Raw genomic sequence first — 21718 nt, forward strand, 5'->3', positions numbered from 1 at the left:
CTTATGTTCTTGATTAGATGTTGTCAAAGGTGTTTTATTTGCTTGTTTCCGTCTTGGCCACTCACTCGTCAGTAGACAGTGTGGTCTTTTCCTCCTGGACGTTTTGGAGACAGTCATCTGCTTTCACTGAGCCTGCTGTCTAGGTATGCAAACAACTACTTGCTAGAAAAAAAAAATTCCTGTCCCCCTCTCCTCTCCTCTCCCAGCCTCTCCCCAGACTCCACAGGTCCGCACCTCCACCTGCACCTCAGCCACAGATCCATGATTTGTTTGTGAGCTTTGATGACACCCCTGTGGGGGCTGCCTCCCTGGCCCGGGTCTGTAAGGCAGTGCTGCATGACAGGCGGATGGTAGCTGTAAAGGTCCAGCAACCGAAGGTGCAGGTGCAGAGCTCAAAGGACATTCTCCTGATGGGGGTGCTCGTCCTGGCAGTCAAACACCTTGTTTCCAGCGTTTGAATTCATGTGGCTGTGGATGAAGCCAAGAAGAACCTGCCTTTGGAGCTGGATTTCCTCAATGAAGGGAGGAACGCGGAGAAAGTGGCCCAAATGCTCAAGCACTTTGACTTCTTAAAGGTTCCCCAAATCTACTGGGAGCTGTCCACCAAGCGGGTCCTTCTGATGGAGTTTTAGATGGTGGGCAGGTCAACAACAGAGACTACATGGAGAGGAACACGATTGATGCCAACGAGATCTTGTGCCACCAGGGCAAGATACATATACAGTGAAATGATCTTTGTCAACAGCTTTGTGCACTGCGACCCCCACCCAGGCAGCTTGCTGGTGCGCAAGGGCCCGGACACCGGAGAGGTGGAGATTGTCCTGTTGGATCATGGGCTCTACCAGGTGCTCACGGAAGTGTTGGGGTCCAGCCCCAGCAGGTCCAGGGGTTCCCAAAGATGTGGACGGAGTCAGCGAAGAATGAATGACACGGAGACAGCGTCCAGTTGATCAGCATAGTTGGGTTCTCTAGCCAGGTTCTCCAGCCAGGTTCTGTCTTTATTCTCTTGTTACATCTGTATTTATACCAATTTGATCCTATAAGCATGCCTCTATAGTCACATCATGGTATGTTTTGGGTCCTCCCTTGACAAATCCCATCTCCATCTATTCTGTTGATTTTTAATCCTATCCATTCTATTCCAAAGGTTAGGGTGTTTGTTATCTCCATTCCAAAGTCACTACTCTATTCTGTTAAGCTACAAGGAAGTAACTGAAGGAGATTATCCTAAGATTATGTAGCTTAAGTGTGATTGTTTATAGTTAAAGTGATTAATTACCCGCCTGGTACTTAGTTAATTAGTTAGCCAATCGCACCCGCGCACTTATTTATGTGGGGACTTTTGTTTGTATTTTCTCAGTATTGTGGTTGTGACTTTTATTATCTGTCAGACCTCGAAGACTTAGAGACCTGAGTCCTTCCTGAAAACTCTTTGGAATCCTGGCGTTAACTCCGCCCCATCTCTCGCGAGAGTTGAAACCGGAAGTGAAATATATTGCAGGCGTCGCGACAAGGTGGCGGCTCAGTTCACGTTGGCGGGAGCTGAGTGACCCGTCCTTCCTTGGCTCTCCGCACCGGGCTCGCTCTGCTCTCGGGCCGGCAGGATGCGGGTGGCCGTGGCCGGCTGCTGCCACGGGGAGCTGGACAAGATCTACGAGACGCTGGCGCTGGCGGAGCGGCGCGGCGCGGGGCCCATCGACCTGCTGCTGTGCTGCGGCGACTTCCAGGCGGTGCGCAACGAGGCGGACCTGCGCTGCATGGCCGTGCCCCCCAAGTACCGCCACATGCAGACCTTCTACCGGTGAGGCGCGGCGCGGCGCGGCCCTGGGACCCGCGGGAGGGGGGACTCGCCAGCCGTGGAGGGACCCTGGGCGGGGTTGGAGCCCCTCTGTCTGAGTTCCCGTCCCGGTTCACGCCGTGTGTCTCCAGGAACCGGCGCTCGGTCAGGGTCACTCCTCACTGTCCACCTGCCTCGCCTGTTTCGGGAGGGGTCGCAGCCTGAGGGCCCGACCTGGAGGGAGAGGCCGAAAGGTTAATCTGCTGGTACCTGATGGGATTCCGGGACTAGTTGGTGCCGCGGTCCTGCAGTTTCCATTGGGCGCCTGCTCCGCGCTCATCCCGGTTCTAGAAGCTGAGAACGGACTACGTTCCTGACGTCACTGGCCTGAAACGGACAAGGATGGGCAATTTAAACCATTCACTGTTTTATTTTTCAATTCCAGTTTACGTTAAGTGTTGTTTTGTATTAGTTTCAGGTGCACCGCATAGTGGTTGGAGAATGATACACTCTGCAAGGGGATGGGCAGTGTGTTTAGAACTTTAGAAAGTGCCTTTTAACTTTAAGGGAGGAGCCCAGATTTTTCCTGAAGACCTTGCTTTGCTCTGCTGCCGTGACTGATTGTGTAGGCGCACCCGATTGCTTTTCTCTATGCCGACGGACAGCTTTGCTCTTATGTTCCAGGTATTACTCTGGAGAGAAAAAGGCCCCGGTTCTCACAATCTTCATTGGAGGGAACCACGAAGCCTCAAATCATTTGCAAGAGTTACCCTATGGTGGCTGGGTAGCACCAAACATTTATTATTTAGGTATGTGTTTGTGGGTGAGTTCTTGGTTTGAGGGGATGGAAGAGCCTTTTAAGCTTTCTATACCAGTTGGGCTGCGTCTTCAGATATATGGTGTTTTGGGAATGTCTCTTAATTTGAATAGGTCATCATAAAAATATGTCCATGCTTCATCTAGTGTTTCAAGCAATAGATAATAAAACTGCAGAGAACTTACACACTACTTGTAATTCCTTTACTTCCCCCCACTCTTTTTATTAAATGAAAAAAAAGTAAACTTTTTATATTGGAAATTGTTAAACATACACAAAACTAGAGAATAGTACGGGTTTTCCTCAGTATTGGAATGTAGAGCATTCCTATGAACACTTTCATAAGGGGAAATGGTGTAAAGCAAATAAGCAATTACCAGTAATTTAAAAATCACAAATGCTGTGGTAACATTAGAAAATTTTATTTATTTGAAAAAAAATAAGTCATTTTATTTATTTATTTATTTGTTATTTTTTAAATTTTTATATATTTTATTGATTTTTTTTACAGAGAAAAAGGGAGAGGGGATAGAGAGTTAGAAACATCGGTGAGAGAGAAACATTGATCAGCTGCCTCTTGCACAACTCCTATTGGGGATGTGCCCGCAACCAAGGTACATGCCCTTGGCCGGAATTGAACCTGGGACCTTTCAGTCCGCAGGCTGATGCTCTATTCACTGAGCCAAACCAGTTAGGGCAAATTTTATTTTATTTTTTAGTTGAGGAAGAGAGAAAGAGGTTTCTTGTTTTACTTATTTATGCATTCATTAGTTAATTCTTGTATGTGCCCCGACTGGGGATTGAACCTGCAAACTTGGCTTATCGGGCCAATGCTCTAACCAACTGAGCTAACGGGCCAGGGTCCTACCAATTACCATTAATTTACATGCAAAAATGTTGAGTATTCCCAGACCCAGAAAATAACCTACTAAATCATACCAATAGGTTTGATGACATCCAGTTTTTTGCTAAGTATAACTCTTTTACAAACGCTGTTAGGCTTTTGTGCTACCTTCGGACACATCTAGCAAATAGATGCACAAAATAAATCGAGATAAAGCACAGATGCTCAGACACAGTTCAAAGCTATGGTGGCTTAATGCTGAGTGTAGTTCCTGGGGAAAGGCTTGGTGGGGCCACTGTCCCTGCTCTGGATGCAGGCTACAAAACAAATGCTGAAGCTATTTTGGCTTTTTACCTATTTTCATTAAAGCAAAAATCCTCTTTGGGTTTCTTTCAGTTAGTGCAGTGGTTCCCAAACTTATTTGGCCTACCGCCCCCTTTCCAGAAAAAATATTACTCAGCGTCCCCTGGAAATTAATTTTTTAAAAATTTTAATAGCAATTAAACAGAAAGATATATGCCCCCAAATGCACCTGTGGCCATCACCGCCCCCCTGGATCGCTGCAGCGCCCACCAGGGAGCGGTAGCGCCCACTTTGGGAATCACTGAGTTAGTGAAAACAGGCATTCTGGAGAGAAAAAGGCTCCAGTTCTGTAGGTCTTTCATAAAAGTGAAATTGTGTAACACAAACTTTGGAAAAGCTGGGGATATCTGTATAATGAATCTCCATACCTATTAACTAGTTTCAACCACAATTATTCTGCCATCCTTATTTCAACCCATCCTCCCCTAAACTTTTTTGGTGGGAGAAGTGACGAGTTATTTTAAAGCAAATTCAAGTCATGAGATTATTTCACCTGTAAACAGTACATATTTTTTTAAGTGATAAGGATTTTAAAAATACCCACAACTACAGTGCCATTGTTATACCCAGCTAAAGTAACAGTAATTCCTATTCTCTGTTGCCTAGTTCATGTTTAGATTTCCCTGATTATCACAGAGATGTCTATTTTATAATTGACTTGTTCAATAGGACTCAAACAAGGTCCATGCATTTCATTGTCATGATGCTAAAGTCTCTAGCTGTTCCTTTCATCTCTCTCCTTCCTACCCCCATGCCATTTATTTGTTGAAGAAAATGGGAAATTTTCTTGTAGAATTTCCTGCATTGTGGATTTAGCTATTGGAATTCACTTAGTAGTTTAACATGTTCCTTTTATCCTCTGCATTGCCTGTAACCTGCATTTAGATTTACAGACCTGGTTAGATTTGGGTTCAATGTTAGCCCCTTTAAACTCTACAGTCCTTTTTTCTCTTTACTAAAATGTTTATAGGTGTTTCTGAAAACTACAGAAATATAATTTCTCTGGTTCATTATTGATTGATCAGCTTTTGACAAGTGCAACGTTATGGAAAAGTGAAATTTTTTGAAGATGGTCAGTTTAGAAATGAAATATAGAAACTGCAGGTTCTTTATACCTTATTTGTGCTGACTTTCAGATATATGACATATAAATCCATCATAGGACACTTTTGCCTTTTCCCACACCACACCTTCATATTCCTTTCGGTACCAAATTATGTCTATTTCCCTCTAAGCACATCCTATTTCATTTGTTTTTTTTCTATCTGCTTATTCTCTTGACTGATCTGCTTCTAGGCCTCTCTTCCCTAGTCTACCTTATATATTGTTGGCATATTACTATGTAAAAGAGTAACCTTATCAAGGTACTTTATTTTCAAATAATTTTAGGACTGCATGGAATTTTAGGCCTGGAAACTGTTCAGTTCGTTAGTAAAGAGATGGCTTTTGCCTATAGTAATTTTATTTAACTTAATTTCTCAGGTTTGGCAGGTGTAGTAAAATACCGAGGTGTAAGGATTGGTGGAATCTCTGGTATCTTCAAATCTCATGACTATCGAAAAGGTATTGTTGTTCTGACTGTTTTTAAACTTTAAAACTTGCATGCCCCAGAGTAACTTAAGTGTAATATATAGATTGCCTTTTTCATTGGATTTCTTCTATGAACTGACTAATTTATTCTTAAATTTATATTATAAAATATTTTATGCCTATGGAAATAATAGAGGATATAAAATGTATTATCTGTGTATGTACCATCAAGTTTCATCAAGACTTAGTATTCTTGCCACTTTTCATTTTGATTTTTTAAGAAATAAAACAGTACAGATACAATTGAAACTCATTTTTGTCAGTCCTCAGTCCCATTCCTCTTTTTATCCCTCCCTTTCCTCATTAGGTAGTCACTGTTCTGAATTTGGTGTTTATCATTCACTTGATTATTTTATATCATTACTGTATATGTAACAGCTTTAAACAGTGTATTATATAATAGTTTTAAACTTCAAAATGTATCATTTTGCATGTATCTTTCTGCAACTTGCTTCTTTAATATGTTTTTGAAATTCATGTTGATACATGTAACTCTAATACATTCATTTTAGTTTATGAATAGTATTCCATTGCATAAGTACAGTTGATCCTTGAACAACGCAGATGTTAGAGGCTCTAACTCCTGCATGGTAAAATAAATCCACATATAAGTTTGACATCTTCAAAACTTAAGTTGTCCCTTGGTATTTGTGAGGGATTGGTTCCAGGACAACCCTCCCCCGCCCTCACTGTTGTGGATACCAAATCCATGGATGTTCTACTCCCCTATGTAAAATGGTGTATATCAAGGCATACAGTTGATCCCTCCACATCTGCGTACTCCCAACTGCATATCAAAAACAGTACAGGTATTTATTGAAAATAAAATAATCTATAAGTGGACATACATAGTTCAACCTTGTGTTGTTCAAGGATCAGCTATATACCACACTGCACTTATTCACCCTACAATATCTGAATGAATTATACCTTGATTTTAAAATTAAAGGAATAGCTTGTATTCACATTTGATTTTAAAATTTCTTGAATTAAGTTGGACAGCTAAAACTTATATCCTCAATGTAACTGTTAAGTTACAAGTTTGTTCCCAGTGCCCTGCTCTCTATGATTATAAACTGTTGGCATTGACATATAAAAATAAGCCGTCTCCTACATGGCAGATGTGCGTGCAAATTGGAACCACTCTTTGGAGGGACAATTGGTCATATCTGTGAAAATTATAAAAGTACTCTAACCCAAGAGTTCTACTCCCAGGAATGTCTCTAGGTATATTTTGCATGAGCAAAATGATATGTGCAAATTTATTTATTTTAGTTTTATTTGTAGTAGCAAAAGTTAGGAACTAGTTAAATATATCATGATATAACTATGCAACTTAATGATGACACCATTAAAAAAGTAAAGAAAAGGAAAACGAAGTAGTTCTATATGTATCTAATATGAAAAGAACTCCAAAATAAGTGAGGTGAAAAAACAAGGCACAGAACAAGTATGAAGTATACAGCCATTTGTGTAAAAAAAAGGGAGGAAAAAGAAATAGATGATATGTTATATGCATAGATGAGATCCCTAGAATAAAATTCTAAAGCCTGATTAACGCTAGCTGCCTCTAGGTAGTGTTCCTGATGGCTGGGGACAGGAAGTGGAGGACCCCCTCCCATTGTTTTGGCAGTTGTATTGAGATAAAATTTATATACCATTGTAAGTATACCATTCAATGGTTTTAGTAAATTTATAGTTATGCATCCAGATTTTACCACCATCCAGATTTAGACCATTTCTATCACCCCTAAAAGTTTTGTGCCTATTTGTAGTCAATCCCTACTCCCACCAGCCTTAGGCATCCATTGGTCTACTCTCTAGGAGGAACACTTGGTATTCTATACCTTTCCGGAGGTATTTTTTTAAACTACAGTATGTGAATAAACAATGTGCTTCAAAATTAAATGTAATTTAATTTTAAAAACCACAAGCCCCCAAATTTAGATTCATAGTTTCTGATCACTTAGTAACATATAACATATAAACATATAAAGAGCAGTGTTTTTTATAAAATTTTAAGAACCAAAAGCATTGATAGCAGACACTAGTTTTAGGGAAGTATGTGTATCTATTTATATAATTTGCAGTATTTAAAGGTGTTGAATACAGCTTATTTCTCTCCTTCAATTTAAGGTCATTTTGAGTGCCCTCCTTATAATTCAGCTACAATAAGGAGTATATATCATGTGAGAAATGTTGAAGTGTATAAATTAAAACAGGTATGTAAAAAGTACAATATGGCAGGCTTGAAAAAAATGTTAAAGTAATTCTGTACCAAAATGTGTTTGATCATTTTGGTATATTACTTCCAAGAAGAGCATAATTCAGTATTTCTAAAATTTGGATTTGAATTGTTTTTAGGAGGTTCACAGATGAACATTAAAAAATTCTTATGGTAATAAGTTTATTTTAGTGAGTAAAAATAAAATATTCAGCTCATGATTTCAGATATTATTATGGTAAGGCTAAAAATATATTGGAATAAAGTGATACTTTAAAGAAAATATTAGAATTTTTTTTTAAAGAATGGTATTAAGTAGAAAATAAATAATAGTAGAGATGACAGAAGGTATGGGAAAACGGTGAAAGTGGTGTCTAAAAACACTGACTCAGCTGGAGAATAGGTGAAGCTAGGTTTTTGTTTGAGGACCATTTCAGTGCCTGACACTGGGCTAAGCAGTTTTCACACGAGATATTTCATATCATTGCCACTCAAATTCTGTCAGATTAAGAATGAGAGGCCAAGGCTCAGATAGATAAGCAACCTGCCCAAGATCTCCCAAGTAATTAAGTGGCAGATCCTGTCTGCGAGAACTCAGGCCCTTCCCACCATAGCACACAGCCTCTGTGGGAGCATAAGGATGCTTGCAGGCATTCAATGCCTACTCACAGCAGTTCCTTACTCTGAATGCTTTTTCCTTTTCACCAGTCTAAATCCTACCCGTCCTTGAAGACCCAGGTTAGATACTACTTCCCAACCAGTGTTCTCGTTTAAAGTCATCATGTTTCACTGAAAAAAATTTTTAATCCTCACCCGAGGATATAGTTTACTGATTTTTTTTTTTTTTAAAGAGGGAAAGAGAGAGAAACATCAATCGGTTGCCTCCTGTACTCACCCTGACCCGGGATCGAACCTGCCACCTAGATTTGTTCCCTGATGGGGAATTGAACTGGTAACCTTTCCAACCAACTGAGCCACACCGTCCAGGGCTTGACTGAATTTTCATTGCATATATTGCCCTGACCAGTTATTCAGTCATCTCTTTCTTACAGTTTGTATTGTCTTGAACACTTACTTAAGTTATTTAAATTTAGTTTTCCAAGTGTGGGATGAGTAAAGTATGGAGTGTATTTTGTGTTCCCCATGAAGACAACAGCCACCTTAAATACTTCTAATATGACTTATGTAGCAAGCAGAGTATTTTTGGTATATACTATGTGAGTCCATTAGAAAAAAAGTGGACGATATCTTTAGGTTTACTGTATCATTTACATTAGATGTCTTATGAAATCTGGTGTCTCTGGATCGTAAAACATGGTGTTTTTACCAAAAAGGGAAAAGCACAGTGGTTATTACATATTTTAGAAACTGAATGTAAAAGACCATAGCTGATGGGCAGTCTAATCAAAGTGTGTCTGCTGACCTGCCTTGCTGGAAAATAAGAGTGATTTGTGAGGCGGGGAGAAAGCTGTTTCTTTTTGCCTACGTGAGTGAATAGGTTAGTACTTCTGTGACTTCCTTACATAAAGAGCCTTAGAATGATTTACACAAAAATCCAGAGATCTAAGTGGGTAAATGGTATGTGTCAGGGGAGAGAAGGAAGGGAGTTTGCTTGTGGTTAATCTGTTTTTAAGAGTTTTCTTTTTTTGTTAAAGCTGAAGCAGCCTATGGACATATTCTTGTCTCATGATTGGCCAAGAAGTATATACCATTATGGAAATAAGAAGCAACTTCTTAAGACTAAATCTTTTTTCCGACAAGAAGTGGAAAATAACACCTTAGGAAGTCCTGCTGCCTCAGAGCTCCTAGAGCACTTAAAACCAACTTACTGGTTTTCCGCACACCTTCATGTGAAGTTTGCAGCCTTGATGCAGCATCAGGTAGAAAACACAGTATTTATTCTTCCACTTAACAAACACTTATTGGACATCAGTGGGCTACCCACTGTTGAAACAGTTGTAAAGTTAGAGAAAGAAATGAAAGATAACTTTCAGAATCCAGTGGGGGGAAGAGATAAGTAAGCAAGCCATGATAAAATAGTGTAATAAGTTTGTGACAAAAAGTCCTAGGGTACTGTGGGAGCACCTACGCCAGACTATGTGGGCAGAGAGATGAAGCAAGAGAAGCTTTTCTGAAGGAATTGATGGTGCAGGAAGGAGTAGATTATGAGGGTAATCTATGAAGAGGGACCAATGTGTTTGAAGGCCAGAGGCTGAGAAGTGGGTGCCTTTGGGGACTGCAGCTTGTTCCCATGGCAGAGGATAGACGCTGGGGCATGATCATAGTGCCATGCTCTTTAGTTTGGTTTTTAACCAGAGGTAATGGGGAAAGTTGGAGAGTGATGAAATACAGATTTTCATTTTTGAAAGATTAGTTTGGCTACAGTTTTGCAGATGGATTGGAGTGATATAAAATAGGAGGCACAGGAGGTTATTTAAGCAAAAGATGAGATGATAACCTAAGGCAAAGAAGGAACACAGAATAAAGCAGACTCTAGAGCAGTGATGGCGAACCTTTTGAGCTTGGCATGTCAGCATTTTGAAAAACCCTAACTTAACTCTGGTGCCGTGTCACATATAGAAATTTTTTGATATTTGCAACCATAGTAAAACAAAGACTTATATTTTTGATATTTATTTTATATATTTAAATGCCATTTAACAAAGAAAAATCAACCAAAAAAAATGAGTTCGCGTGTCACCTCTGACAAGCGTGTCATAGGTTCGCCATCACTGCCTTAGACAGTTGGTTAACAAAGTTAGGAGTTCTTGGAGGCTTCTATAGGATTTCTGAGTCTTGAACATAGTAATTAATGGGCATTGCCTTACTCCAAGAGTGGGATGTGGTTTACAGTGCTTCCCGAACTTGCTTGACCAAACACTTTTCAGTGGTAGAGGTCCACTTTAGCTGTGTTCCTCAAGGAGACCAGGTTGTTCCTTTCATTTTCCCAAGTCCAAGTCATCTGTTTTTTATCAGTCGTCTTTTTTTTAAAAAATATATTTTTATTGATTTCAGAGAGGAAGGGAGAGGGATATAGAAACATCAATGATGAGAGATAATCATCGATTGGCTGCCTCCTGTATGTCCCCCACTGGAGATCAAGCCCGCAACCTGGGCATGTGTCTTGCCTGGGAATCAACTGTGACCTCCTGGTTATAGGTCAATGCTCAACCATTGAGCCTCGCCAGTTGGGTTCAATTGCCTTTCCACATCTGTGTTACTTTTTTCTGTGTCTTAGGACTCCTGACATGCTTGGATTTTTATTGAAGTATCTTATTTGCTACTTTTCCCACTGCATCTTCTGCTGTCAGCCAGGGACTTTTACCTCTGTAGTAACAACATATTCGATCCCTTTTTCTTGGCTCCTCAACCTCCTCTGACTTTGCGAGTGTTCTCTTTTAGCCCCTTTACCAGCCCCAAAGATCACCTTTCTTCAGAACTGCCCTGCAGCCAAGATCTGTGTAACTTCTGTGCCTTCCACCTCTCTGAGTCCCTCTTCAGCACTGAAGTTTGATACCTGGTCCGCAGCAGGACATCCCATAGCTTGTTTCCTTGTATTTTTTCCTCCAGGTGCCTTACTGTTTTCAGTGAGTCACTTTTTTACTGTTTTTACTATGACCTTGTTAGTGACCCCTTCCATATTTCTGTCTGACAATTCACTTTTCAAAAAATAGCTTTATTGGTGCCCTGGACAGTGGTGTCCAGTGGTTAGAGCGTCAGTCTGCACACTGAAGGGTTGCAGGTTCAATCCTTGGCCCTGGTCGGGGCAAGTGCAGGAAGCAACCAGTTGATGTATCTCTCTCACATCCATATTTTTCTCTCTCCTCCCCCTCCCTTCCTCCCTCCCACTCTCTAAAAATCAATGGGAAAAATATCCTTGGGTGAGGATTAACAACAAAAAGCTTTATTGGTGTATAATTTACATAAAATTCAATCAAGTGTATAATTCAGTGATTTTTTGTGTGTGCACACACATCACATAATCCAGTTTTTGAATATTTCCATCATCTGAAAAGATCCTTTGTATGTGTGTTTGATGTCATTCCTTGATCTCATCCTCAGCCCAGGCAACCACTAATCTGCTTTGTGTCTCTATGGCTTTGCCCTTTCTGAACCTTTCATATAAATGTAATCATAAATATATAGTCTTTGGTATCTATCTGGCTTCTATTATTTGCTTGTTTTTGAGGTTCACTTATGTTATAGCATCTATCTGTGTTTTATTTATTTTTATTGTTGAATAGTATAGTATTTCATTCTATGGATATATTGCATCTAACTTTGATGTTGTATCTAAGAAATCTTTCCCTAACTCAAGGTAGTGACGATTTTTCTTCTATGATTTCTTCTAAAAATTGTGTACTTTTGACTCTGCCAATTTATTTTTAAGCTCTTCGTTATCTTTAATCCTTTTGCTATATGCCTTAATATATGTGTACAGTGCTTTGATTTAACATTATCATCATCACCATTAGTTTCTACTTTGACTTGTGTAAGAATGTAAGACATGAAGGCCAGAGAGTTTAAGTGCCCATTGTTGCACAAGTGAGTGTAGAACTAACTTGCTTTGAAAAAGTAACAGTTGTTCCTTTGACACACAACTTTGTGTAACAAAGATTGTTTCCATCCTATCCAGTGTATGAATTATCTGTGATGTTTTAACATTCTTTCTTAAATCATGGTTTAGGCCAAGGATGAAGGAGAGACTGCCAAAGCAACCAAATTTTTAGCCTTGGACAAATGCTTACCACATAGAGACTTTCTTCAGGTAAGAAGAAAATGAAATAACTTTTCAATATAGTTTTACTCTTCCAATGATTAAGAAAACATCTTAATTTTTGTTTTCTAAATTATTAATTTGTGTATTTTGTAATTTATATAGTCTGAGAATTCTTTGAGAATATTTACATTAATATTTTTAGTCTACTAAATTAAATTCCTTTTAACTTTTATTGTTACATTGAAATCCTTAGATATTAAAAATAGATATGTATTTGTTAAAATTACCAATTTGTTCCTTTAGGTAATAGAAATAGATCATGACCCCAGTGCTCCTGATCACTTGGAGTATGATATTGAATGGCTCACTATTCTCAGGGCTACAAACAATCTTATTAATGTAACTGCACGCCTGTGGAATATGCCTGAAAATAATGGCCTGCATACAAGGTAAGCCTGACCTTATTTAGGACTTGCTCTCACTATGCTTGCAAGGTTTTTGTGGTCCACCCCCCCTCTTTTTTTAATTAAGAAAAAAAAACAAACAAACCCTGTTAAATGAGTGTAAGAATAATTCATGGTTTACAAGAAAATGGATTGTTGAGTACCAACCTAAATAAGTATATAAGTGATTAAGTGTGCACAAAACTAATATGGTGGAGATTTGGTTCACATTAAAACAACTTATACTTGCTTTAGGTTGTACGGACAGCTTTTCCTATGAATTGTTTTTATTTTGAAATGGTCCTTTGTTAAATTAACTGTAATTTTACTAAATGGAATTTAGATTATCGTTTATTTTTTATCCTTGTACCTGAAGTTCATAGTTAGATTTCATAATTTGTTGTTTGGGGCCAATGATGTATAAAAGACCATTGTTTTGGACTTTTTTAGGTGGGATTATAGTCCAACAGAAGAAGCTATGAATGAAGTATTGGAAACATTGAATCATGACCTCAAAGTTCCATTTAACTTTAGCGTGACGGCTGCTTGTCATGACCCAAGCAAGCCACAGACACAAGTGCAGTTGGTTCACAGGATCAACCCTCAGACTACTGAGTTTTGTGCCAAACTTGGCATCACAGACATTAATGTCAGTCTTCAGAAGGCCAAGGAAGAACACCACTTGTGTGGTGAATATGAAGAGCAGGAGGAAGGGGGCAGTAATGACTCCGGAGAAGAGCCCAGTGAATATAACACAGACACCTCTGCCCTGTCCTCTACTAATCCAGATGAAATAGTGTTAGAGGAAGAGGAAGAAGAGGAAGAGGAAGATAGTTTTGTAAGTGCACAAAGTGACCTGAATACAACATCCCTAGAACCTTCTTCCGACCTGGCCTCTGACTTTTCTGCAAGCTTCTCTGATGTCAGGATCCTGCCAGGTTCCATGTTTGTCTCTTCTGATGATACATCGGGTTCCCCAGGTAGCGGAGAGGGGAAACCTGGCGAGGCTGTGGAGTCTGGAGATGGGAAGGACTTAACCAGAGCACCAGGGAAGAGGCTGAGTGATGAGTCTGTACCTGAACAAAGAAAGAAAATTAAGAGGAGGAATCAAGCCATCTATGCTGCAGAGGATGATGACGATGCAGCATGAGACAGTTTATTGTCTTGTATACAGATATGTGATTTTTAAGACCATATTTTTAGAGTTGGGTTTTTTGACTCAAGACTTAACTTTGTAATAATGATGTTATATAGAGAATTGACTTTGCCCTTAGGCCCTTGTATATTTCATATACAAACATATTAAAATTTCATCTCTTTACTAGATTGAGTACCCTTACTTTAAAGATAGATACTACTCACTTTCATTGTTTTCAACACAAACTTGAAAACACATGGAAGGAGGTTAAAGAGAAGAAGGTTACAGTGGGGTTCTGTCTTAGCTGGGGCTGCTATAACAAATACCGCAGACAGACAGCTTAATCAACAGACACCTATTGCTTGCAGTTCTGGAACTGGGAAGTCCAAGATCAAGGTGAAGATGGGTTCCTGGAGAGGACTCTCTTCCTGGTTTGTAGATGGCTGCCTTCCTACTGGGTCCTCCCCTGGCCTTTCCGAGGTGAATCCTTGTGGAGAGAGAGAGATCTTTGTTTTCCCCTCTTGTAAGAATGCCCCCTTCGTGACCTCATCTAAACCTAATGACCTCAGAAAGGCCACACCTCCAAATACCATTACCTTGAGGGTTAGGGCTTCATTCTCCCAAATTTGGTGGTGGTGGTGGTGGGGGCACAAACATTCAGTCCACAACAGTTTCTTTCAGCCACATCAGGTACTGCTCATTCTCACAGCCACTCAGTTTTTACAAAGTTCCTTGCCATGTGGACACATGGCACAGGTGGCTCTAAGATGTTTCCAGTTCCTTACAGAACAAAGAGACTAAACACTGACTTACAGAGCTTGAAAGCAAAGCTTGTTCACACAGCCCTCCGCTCTCCGACTGGAGCCACTATTCAGTGTATGCATCTTGCAGACCCTGTTCTTCAGCCTGAAAGGGTGGTGTCTGCACAACTGCTGCACTGAGAACAACTGTTTTCCCTTATCTCCCTGCCCTTGCCCCCATCCCTTCCTTTATCTGCAAGTAAACTTAAAAAAGGGGAAAATGACACGTGTGAGCACAGTAATTTCCAGAACAAACCCAGAAATACCTTCCTGATCGCTATGCAAGGTTTTGTACACAGGAGCATGTTTGACTGGTAAGGCCGAGTGGAGAACAAAAGCATTATTGTCAGAAATGCAAGGCTAGAACCATTAGACACGCAGAACAGTTTAAAATATTGTCATGGGACCAGGGGATTTTATGCTGGCATGAATTCACAGATTTTCAATAAAAAAAAAATTGGTTTTTCAGGATTTAATGTTGATAATGTCACTTGTCCATAACCTTCTGTTATTCCCACATGGGTTCCCAAGTGTCAGGCTGTGGATTCTCTCTCACTCCGCAGTGAACTGTCGCTGTTCATGCACCTAAACCCAGGTCTCTAGTCTTCGTTCCAGCTTCAGAACAGTGATGAAAGGAATTGGTGATGGTTTTACTTTTTTGTTAATTTTGTTTTTGTTTTTAAATATACCTTTATTGATTTCACAGAGGAAGGGAGAGGGAAAGAGAGAAACATCAATGATGAGAGAGAATCATAGATCGGCTGCCTCCTGCACACCCCCCACTGGGGATGGAGCCCGCAACCCAGGCATGCACCCCGACCAGGAGCCGATGTATTTTTTTTTTAATTAAAATTTATTGATTAGAGAGAGAGAAAAAGGGAGGCAGGGAGAGAGAAACATGGATTTGTTGTTTTACTTATTTATGCATTCATTGGTGGATTCTTGTATGTGCCCTGACCGGGGAGCAAACCTACAACCTTGGCGTAGTGCGAGGATGCTCTAACCATGTGACTACCCAGCCAAGGCAGAAATTGACAATGTTGATAAGATATCACTCTGTATTGGTTTTGCACTGTTAATAGCTGAATGCTTTAACAAGTTTATCAGTCCCACTTGATTAACAAATATGTTAAAAACCGGAACTGTGGTTCCAAGGGCTCCAAAGTAAATAGGGCAAGTATTGTTGGCTCGAATATTTCCTTCTTACAATAAATCAGAGTTCAAAGAAGCTACAGAATTAAGAGGTGCACTTTTCACGTGTAATTCAGTTCAACAAACATTTCGTGTTAAAATTCCTTTAACTTCCTTCTTGATACAGTGAGTCCTTTATAGCAGAGGGAGTGTGGGCCCAAACATTGAAGTTTTCCCAGTTGAGTTTATCAGAGGTTATCCGTGGGGCTGGAGGGTTGGGGGAAATCTCAGCTCTGATTCCAAGGTTTTCCTCCCTGTACCAACTTTTCTTCAGACTAGCTCCGAACATCCAAAGAAGAGTATTGTAAAATAAAGACAATACTGGGATAATATTGAATGTAAAAAAAACGACCCACTGGATTCAGAGGTTTTGCCCTCATCCTGGGTGGGGCTACATCACTCCACCGTTGCTAAGGCCTCATCAGTCAGTAGCAATTTCCCAGGCTCCACAGTCCACTGCATTGACCAGCTCTGGCTCACATTGGGATGGAGGAAGCAGGAACTCTCACAGGAGGCCAAAGCTTTTAGGAAAGGAGATGACATCTGGATGCATATGTGGCGTTCAGCAGCGTATCCAGACCCACCCATTGCACATCTCACTCAGATCTCTCTCCCTGGTCGGAGTAAGCCTGCCATTGTGTGGGGCAGACATTTGGAGGAATTTTGAACAGAGTTCTTGTCATGGAGCATCAAAGAGCAGGGGCATTCCTTCGGGCAGAGAATATGTAGGAGCTGTGCACCAGTGGCACTCAGGGCAAAGGGACTGGTGCAGGGTATGGCCCCAGGTCCCAAAGCCCATCCTGGGACCTCTAGGGACCTGTGGAGTCCAGGTTGGGAGCTGCTGCTGTGGCATCTGCCCGCACAAACAAAGTCCGTGTGACACAGGCCAGATAAGGCAGAAAGGGGAGCAGAAGGAAGGGAAGGCAGTTCTGTTCCCACCAGAGGGAAGGCTGAAGGGTTGATCTGGGGGCCCTGGGAGTTCCTGGCAGAGTTGGCAGAGTGGCTCAGGTGACAGGAGGCCTCTTCAGAAACACTCAGGAAGGACATCAGGTTCACACCAGAGCATCCAGGGGGAACTGTGGGTACCTGCTCATGGCTGAGAGAAGGCTCTGAGTAGAAGATAGGCGACTCCCTGAATGAGGATGGTTTCACTGAGGATAACTACCTACTCATGTCAGGAGCACTGGGGCACAGACCACAGGAGAGCGACACTATCTTTGGAGATGTGGGGGTTGCCACGTCAGTGGAGGGTGATGAACCTGACCTTGTGAAGCTTGGAGGAAGCTATACCTCACAGGGGGGCCTAAGGGCAAAGGATCCTTCCTGAAGCCACTGTAACTGAAATTGGCTAATAAATTCTGGTTCCAAATCATCCGGACCTTGGATTTCCGGGGCTGTCCACTGCTTATTGGTGGTGATGGACTTTCTTTTCTTTTACTCAAATCTGTGTTTGCAAAGTTTGGCCCAAATTACAGGGTCGTCTGATGATGAAACTTTCCCAAGGCTCTGCTCATGATTTGGATTGAAACTAAACTGCTTAGGTGCAATATCTTTTAGCTTCAGGGTTATATTCAACTTTCTCCAGATGAAGTCATCACCCTTTAACCCCCTCCCCTTGATAAATCCACAAATAGGCAGGATTAGTGTGTGGGTCACCTGAAAAATTGTGCGAACCCTTTATTGTCCCCAAGTCTCTGTGTTTGGGGGAACTTACTAAAGGGAGGAGCTTTCTGAGAACTTGTGTTTCGTGTTAATCTTCGGCCAATGATTTACTTCCCTGAGTTGTTGAGTTGGAAGATTAGGTGGTGATTTATCAAAGAGCATAGCAGGAAAACTTGTGGTCATTGCTAAGACTTCAGACAGTGGCTAACGGCAAGTTTCAGGCTAGAAGGTAAGCTCTGATTCATTGGCTTTGTGTTTTCTAAAAGAGTCATACGGAATGTGAAAAATAGACCATCGAAAAAGTGAAATCTTTGCTCTCCTGGAGTTAGAGCTAATGTTTATGGAGAAGGGGGTCCTAGAGGGACAGGCAAGCCCAAGTTAGAGGCATGGGTCTGCTAACTGTGTGATCTTGGCAAGTTCTTTAACCCTAGACTTCAGTTTGCTTCCCTGGTTAATTTTCTTCTTAGTTCTATTAGTTTCTTAGTAAATTATCTTGAATTTTTTAGGTGGGCAATCATATTTTCTACAACTAGTGATGTCGTTGCCTCATCCTTTCTAGAATTCATAGCAGACATTCTTTCCTCTTGTTTTATTGCCTTGGTTAGACTTAGCAGAGGATCATTGATCGGCTGCCTCCTGCACGCCTTCTGTTGAACAGACTTGTATCCTGTTCTTGGCATCTATTCACCAAAATGATCATGCAGCTTTTCTTCTTTAATCTATAAGCTAGTGCATGTGATTAATAGTTTTTCTGTTAATGAATGATTCCCCCCCCCATTTTGAATCACCCTAAATTTCTCAGTTAAACTCCAGTTAATACATTTTTCTTTTGAATATTGCATGACTTGATTTGTTTCTATTTCATTTGGGATTTAAGCTCAGAAATGATACTCTTTTATTGTTTTTGCGTGTGCTATCTTTACCCGGTTTTGTGGATGTGCTTTTTAATGAATTGTGTTGACTTAAAGGAGCGGCCAGAAGGGAGACGTGGACATGCTGAAGGAGCTCCAGCTCTCCCTGTTGGTCATCCTGCTGCTCTCCTGTGGCTTCCTCTACCAGCTCACCCTCAAGTCCAGCTGCCTCTTCTCCTGCCTGCCTCCCCACAAGTCCCAGCAGGGGCCGGAAGCCCTTCTGGGCAAGGGACGCAGCATTGTGTTCCTAGAGACCTCTGAGAGGACGGAGCCGTCCCCGCTGGTCTCCTGCGCTGTGGAGTCCGCTGCCAAGGTTTATCCCGAGCAGCCGGTGGTGTTCTTCATGAAGGGTCTCAGCAGCTCCATGCAGCTGCCCCCAAACTCCACGTACCCAGCCTTTTCCCTCCTCTCAGCAATAGACAACGTTTTCCTCATCCCTTTGGATATGAAAAGCCTGTTTGAAGACACTCCACTGTCTTCATGGTACACTCAAGTAAGTGTTCAGAGAATCTTAGAATGCCCATGTTGGGAGGGACCACAGACAACCTACTCATTTTATAGATGGGTAAACTGAGGGTAAGGACTCAGTGTGAGAGACAGGACTTTAACTCTTTTATTATTTTTTTAAAAATATGTTTTTATTGATTTTTAGAGAGAAGAAGAGGGAGAGAGAGAGAGAGAGACTTCAATGATGAGAGAGGATCATTGATCAGCTGCCTCCTGCATGCCTCCTGCATGCCTCCTACTGGGGATTGAACCCACAACCCAGGCATGTGCTCTGCCCGGAATGGAACTGTGACCTCCTGATTCAACCACTGCGCCACACCAGTTGGGCAGATCCTTTAACTCTTGCCTAGGGTGAGCTCTGATTCAAGTAATTGGGAGATACCATAAGTCACTTACCTTTTCCTGCTGTCTTTTGTTTCTATCTTAGTATCTAGGTTCCATTTGAGACTATTCTTAACAGAATGAGTTTCTGTATTTTTTCTAGCTGTGTATACTCCTTATTTTTCCCTGCCAGTTTTAAACCCATCCATGTTAAACTATGTTTGCACCTTAAGTGGAAACTAGGCAAGATTTCACTTGAAAATTATGTAAATAGAAAATTCACAGGGGATCAGGTGAGGTTCTGCTGTATAAGATTGGGTTATATTAAGATTCTAGAGGCCCAGTGCATGAAATTTGTGCATGGGTAGGGTCCCTAGGCCTGGCCGGTAATCAGGGCCAATCTGTGAGGTGACTGGTGGGGCGATCAGGGGGCTCCCGCTGGTACCCACCTTGGCTGGCCTGGCTCTGCCTGCTTGCTGGCCCCACCTCCTGCTGCTACCGCTGATCGCCTCTCTCTGTGGGGTGACCAGCGGGGTGATTGTGACCCCTGCTGGCACCCACCTTGGCTGGCCTGGGGCCTGCAGGCTGGGGGCAGCTCCTGCATTGAGCACCTGCCCCCTGGTGGTCAGTATGCATCATAGCGACCGGTCGTTCCACTGTTCGGTCGATTTGCATATTAGGCTTTTATTATATAGGATGATCAAGAAACTCCTGAAAATCTCAGAATTTTGTAATCTTCATCTTAGTAAAATAGCAGAATAAAGAAATAATATTTCAATTAAGTATTTCTCTCATGAGAACCCACAATCAAGTAATGTTTAAGGAACTTATAGTAGAACCATTCAATGATTCCATTATGGAGCTTTAAACTGTGCCACCTTATGAAGACTACAACATGGAATTAAATACTCTTGCATTATAATGTAAGATTATTTTAGCTATGCAACTCCCCACCCCCAATCTATTTGGAAGAAAAAGACCTGATGAAAAAAACAACACACACAGTAATGATAGGTGTTTTAGTATGAATTGGGAGTGAATTCAGTGATGAGAATATGTTAATTTTATAAAATCATTTTTTAAAAGTTACTAAAATATGACATAAAAATAATAACATTTTCTTACTATATAAAGTCCTATCTAAGCTCTAATCATAGGCTAGACCAAATGTCAGAAAGCGTTTTCTCCTTAAAGGGCCAGAAAGTCAGTACTTTAGGTTTTGCAGGCCAAGAGGCAGGATTGAGGCCATTTGTGAAGGTACTTGTGTTGGTTTCCTAAGGCTGTGTAATAAAATGCTACACTCTTGGTGACTTAAGAGAACAGAACAGTTGTGGAGGCCAGAGATCCCAAACCAGTATCACTGGGCGGGTATCAAGGTGCTGGCAGGGCCCATTCCCCTAGGGTGGGGTGGGGGGGGGGCTCTAGAAAACACTCCTTCCTGTGGAGCTGGTCACTCCAGCCTCTACCCCCATCTTCACTTCCCCTTTCCTGTGTGTGTGTGTGAACTCTCCATCAACCTTACTATAAAGGACGCTTATGATTGCATTTAGGATCCATCAGGATATTCCAGGATAGTCTCTCCATCTCAACATCCTCAATGTATCACATCTGCAAAGACCCCTTTCTCCATGAGGTAACACCCATAGGTTCCAGGGCTTAGGACCCGATATCTCCGTGTGGCCATTATTCTGCCACTACAGTGCTCCTTCACAAAAGAGGAAAACTGCCACCTGCCTCATTCCTGGGGCTTTCCTGGGTGGATTTCCTGAGTGAAGGACACACCTGCCCCTGGTTGTTGTCAGCAAGAGAGATTTTGTAGACTAAGCGACAGGCCTGAGTGTGTGTGTGTGTGTGTGTGTGTGTGTGTAGGGGGAGGAAGGGGTAAAGGGAGTTGGTCAGTTTCACTCTTGCCCCATGTGACTTTACTAGTAGATCCCAGCGCTCCCATCTCTCCCCCTGAAGAGCCAGGAAATCTCAACTTGGAGCCGTGAGCAGGAGGCGGAGCGACCCACCAGACTGAGGCGTCATCTGCAGTTGCCAGCACAGGGTTTCTAACAAATAGGTGACGACTAGCGTCGCCCTGGGCAGAGGCAGGGCAGGCGCTGGGCAGGGGCTGGGAGTGGAGAGGGACCAGGTGAAGGGCACGTGCAGGCTGGGTCCCTGCGGCTCTCAGTGCTCTGCCGCTAGAGGGCGCTCCAGGACTGTACAAGACCAGGCAGCCTGCTGGCTCTGGTCCCCGCCTCCCCACACCTGGGCTCAACTAACATTACCCAAACGGCGTTTTGCTCCTTGGGAAGAGAAATCTCTGCTTTAATTGTTTTGGGAGATGCTACATTCATTTTTCACAAACTAGTACTAGTCATACACCAGGGCTAGTGTCTAGTGACCCTTGGTGGTGGTGGTGGTGGTG

General features: G+C 41.8%; 2 protein-coding genes across 3 annotated transcripts in view; both read left to right on the plus strand.

Moving 5' to 3' along the window:
- Positions 1 to 1256: 1256 nt before the first annotated feature.
- On the plus strand, positions 1257 to 14102 carry DBR1 (debranching RNA lariats 1). 2 transcript variants are annotated; one of them, XM_005863528.2, is made up of 8 exons: positions 1258 to 1801; positions 2462 to 2586; positions 5284 to 5364; positions 7528 to 7613; positions 9271 to 9495; positions 12303 to 12383; positions 12639 to 12784; positions 13229 to 14102. In XM_005863528.2, the coding sequence occupies exons 1-8, from the start codon at positions 1605 to 1607 to the stop codon at positions 13926 to 13928; spliced, it is 1641 nt and encodes a 546-aa protein (XP_005863590.1). In that variant the 5' UTR covers positions 1258 to 1604; the 3' UTR covers positions 13929 to 14102. The 2 variants fall into 2 exon arrangements, with proteins under 2 accessions (XP_005863591.1, XP_005863590.1); XM_005863529.2 differs by lacking the exon at positions 9271 to 9495 and having other exon boundaries at positions 1257 to 1801.
- A 4441-nt stretch (positions 14103 to 18543) lies between these two features.
- Positions 18544 to 21718, plus strand: part of A4GNT (alpha-1,4-N-acetylglucosaminyltransferase) — a 4867-nt gene continuing 1692 nt past the window's right edge. Inside the window, exon 1 of the mRNA XM_005863530.2 lies at positions 18544 to 18973. Within this exon, the coding sequence (XP_005863592.1) occupies positions 18563 to 18973 (411 nt within the window). The 5' untranslated portion in view covers positions 18544 to 18562. The remainder of the gene's footprint in view (positions 18974 to 21718) is intronic.

Source organism: Myotis brandtii, unplaced genomic scaffold (assembly GCF_000412655.1).
Source record: "Myotis brandtii unplaced genomic scaffold, ASM41265v1 scaffold18, whole genome shotgun sequence".
NCBI lineage: Eukaryota > Metazoa > Chordata > Mammalia > Chiroptera > Vespertilionidae > Myotis > Myotis brandtii.

Coding starts and splice junctions, on each gene's coding strand:
- DBR1 (XM_005863528.2), top strand. CDS start 1,605: ATGCGGGTGGCCGTGGCCGGCTGCTGCCACGGGGAGCTGGACAAGATC. Junction 2,587..5,283: donor ACCAAACATTTATTATTTAG/GTATGTGTTTGT, acceptor TTAATTTCTCAG/GTTTGGCAGGTGTAGTAAAA. Junction 5,365..7,527: donor ATCTCATGACTATCGAAAAG/GTATTGTTGTTC, acceptor CTTCAATTTAAG/GTCATTTTGAGTGCCCTCCT.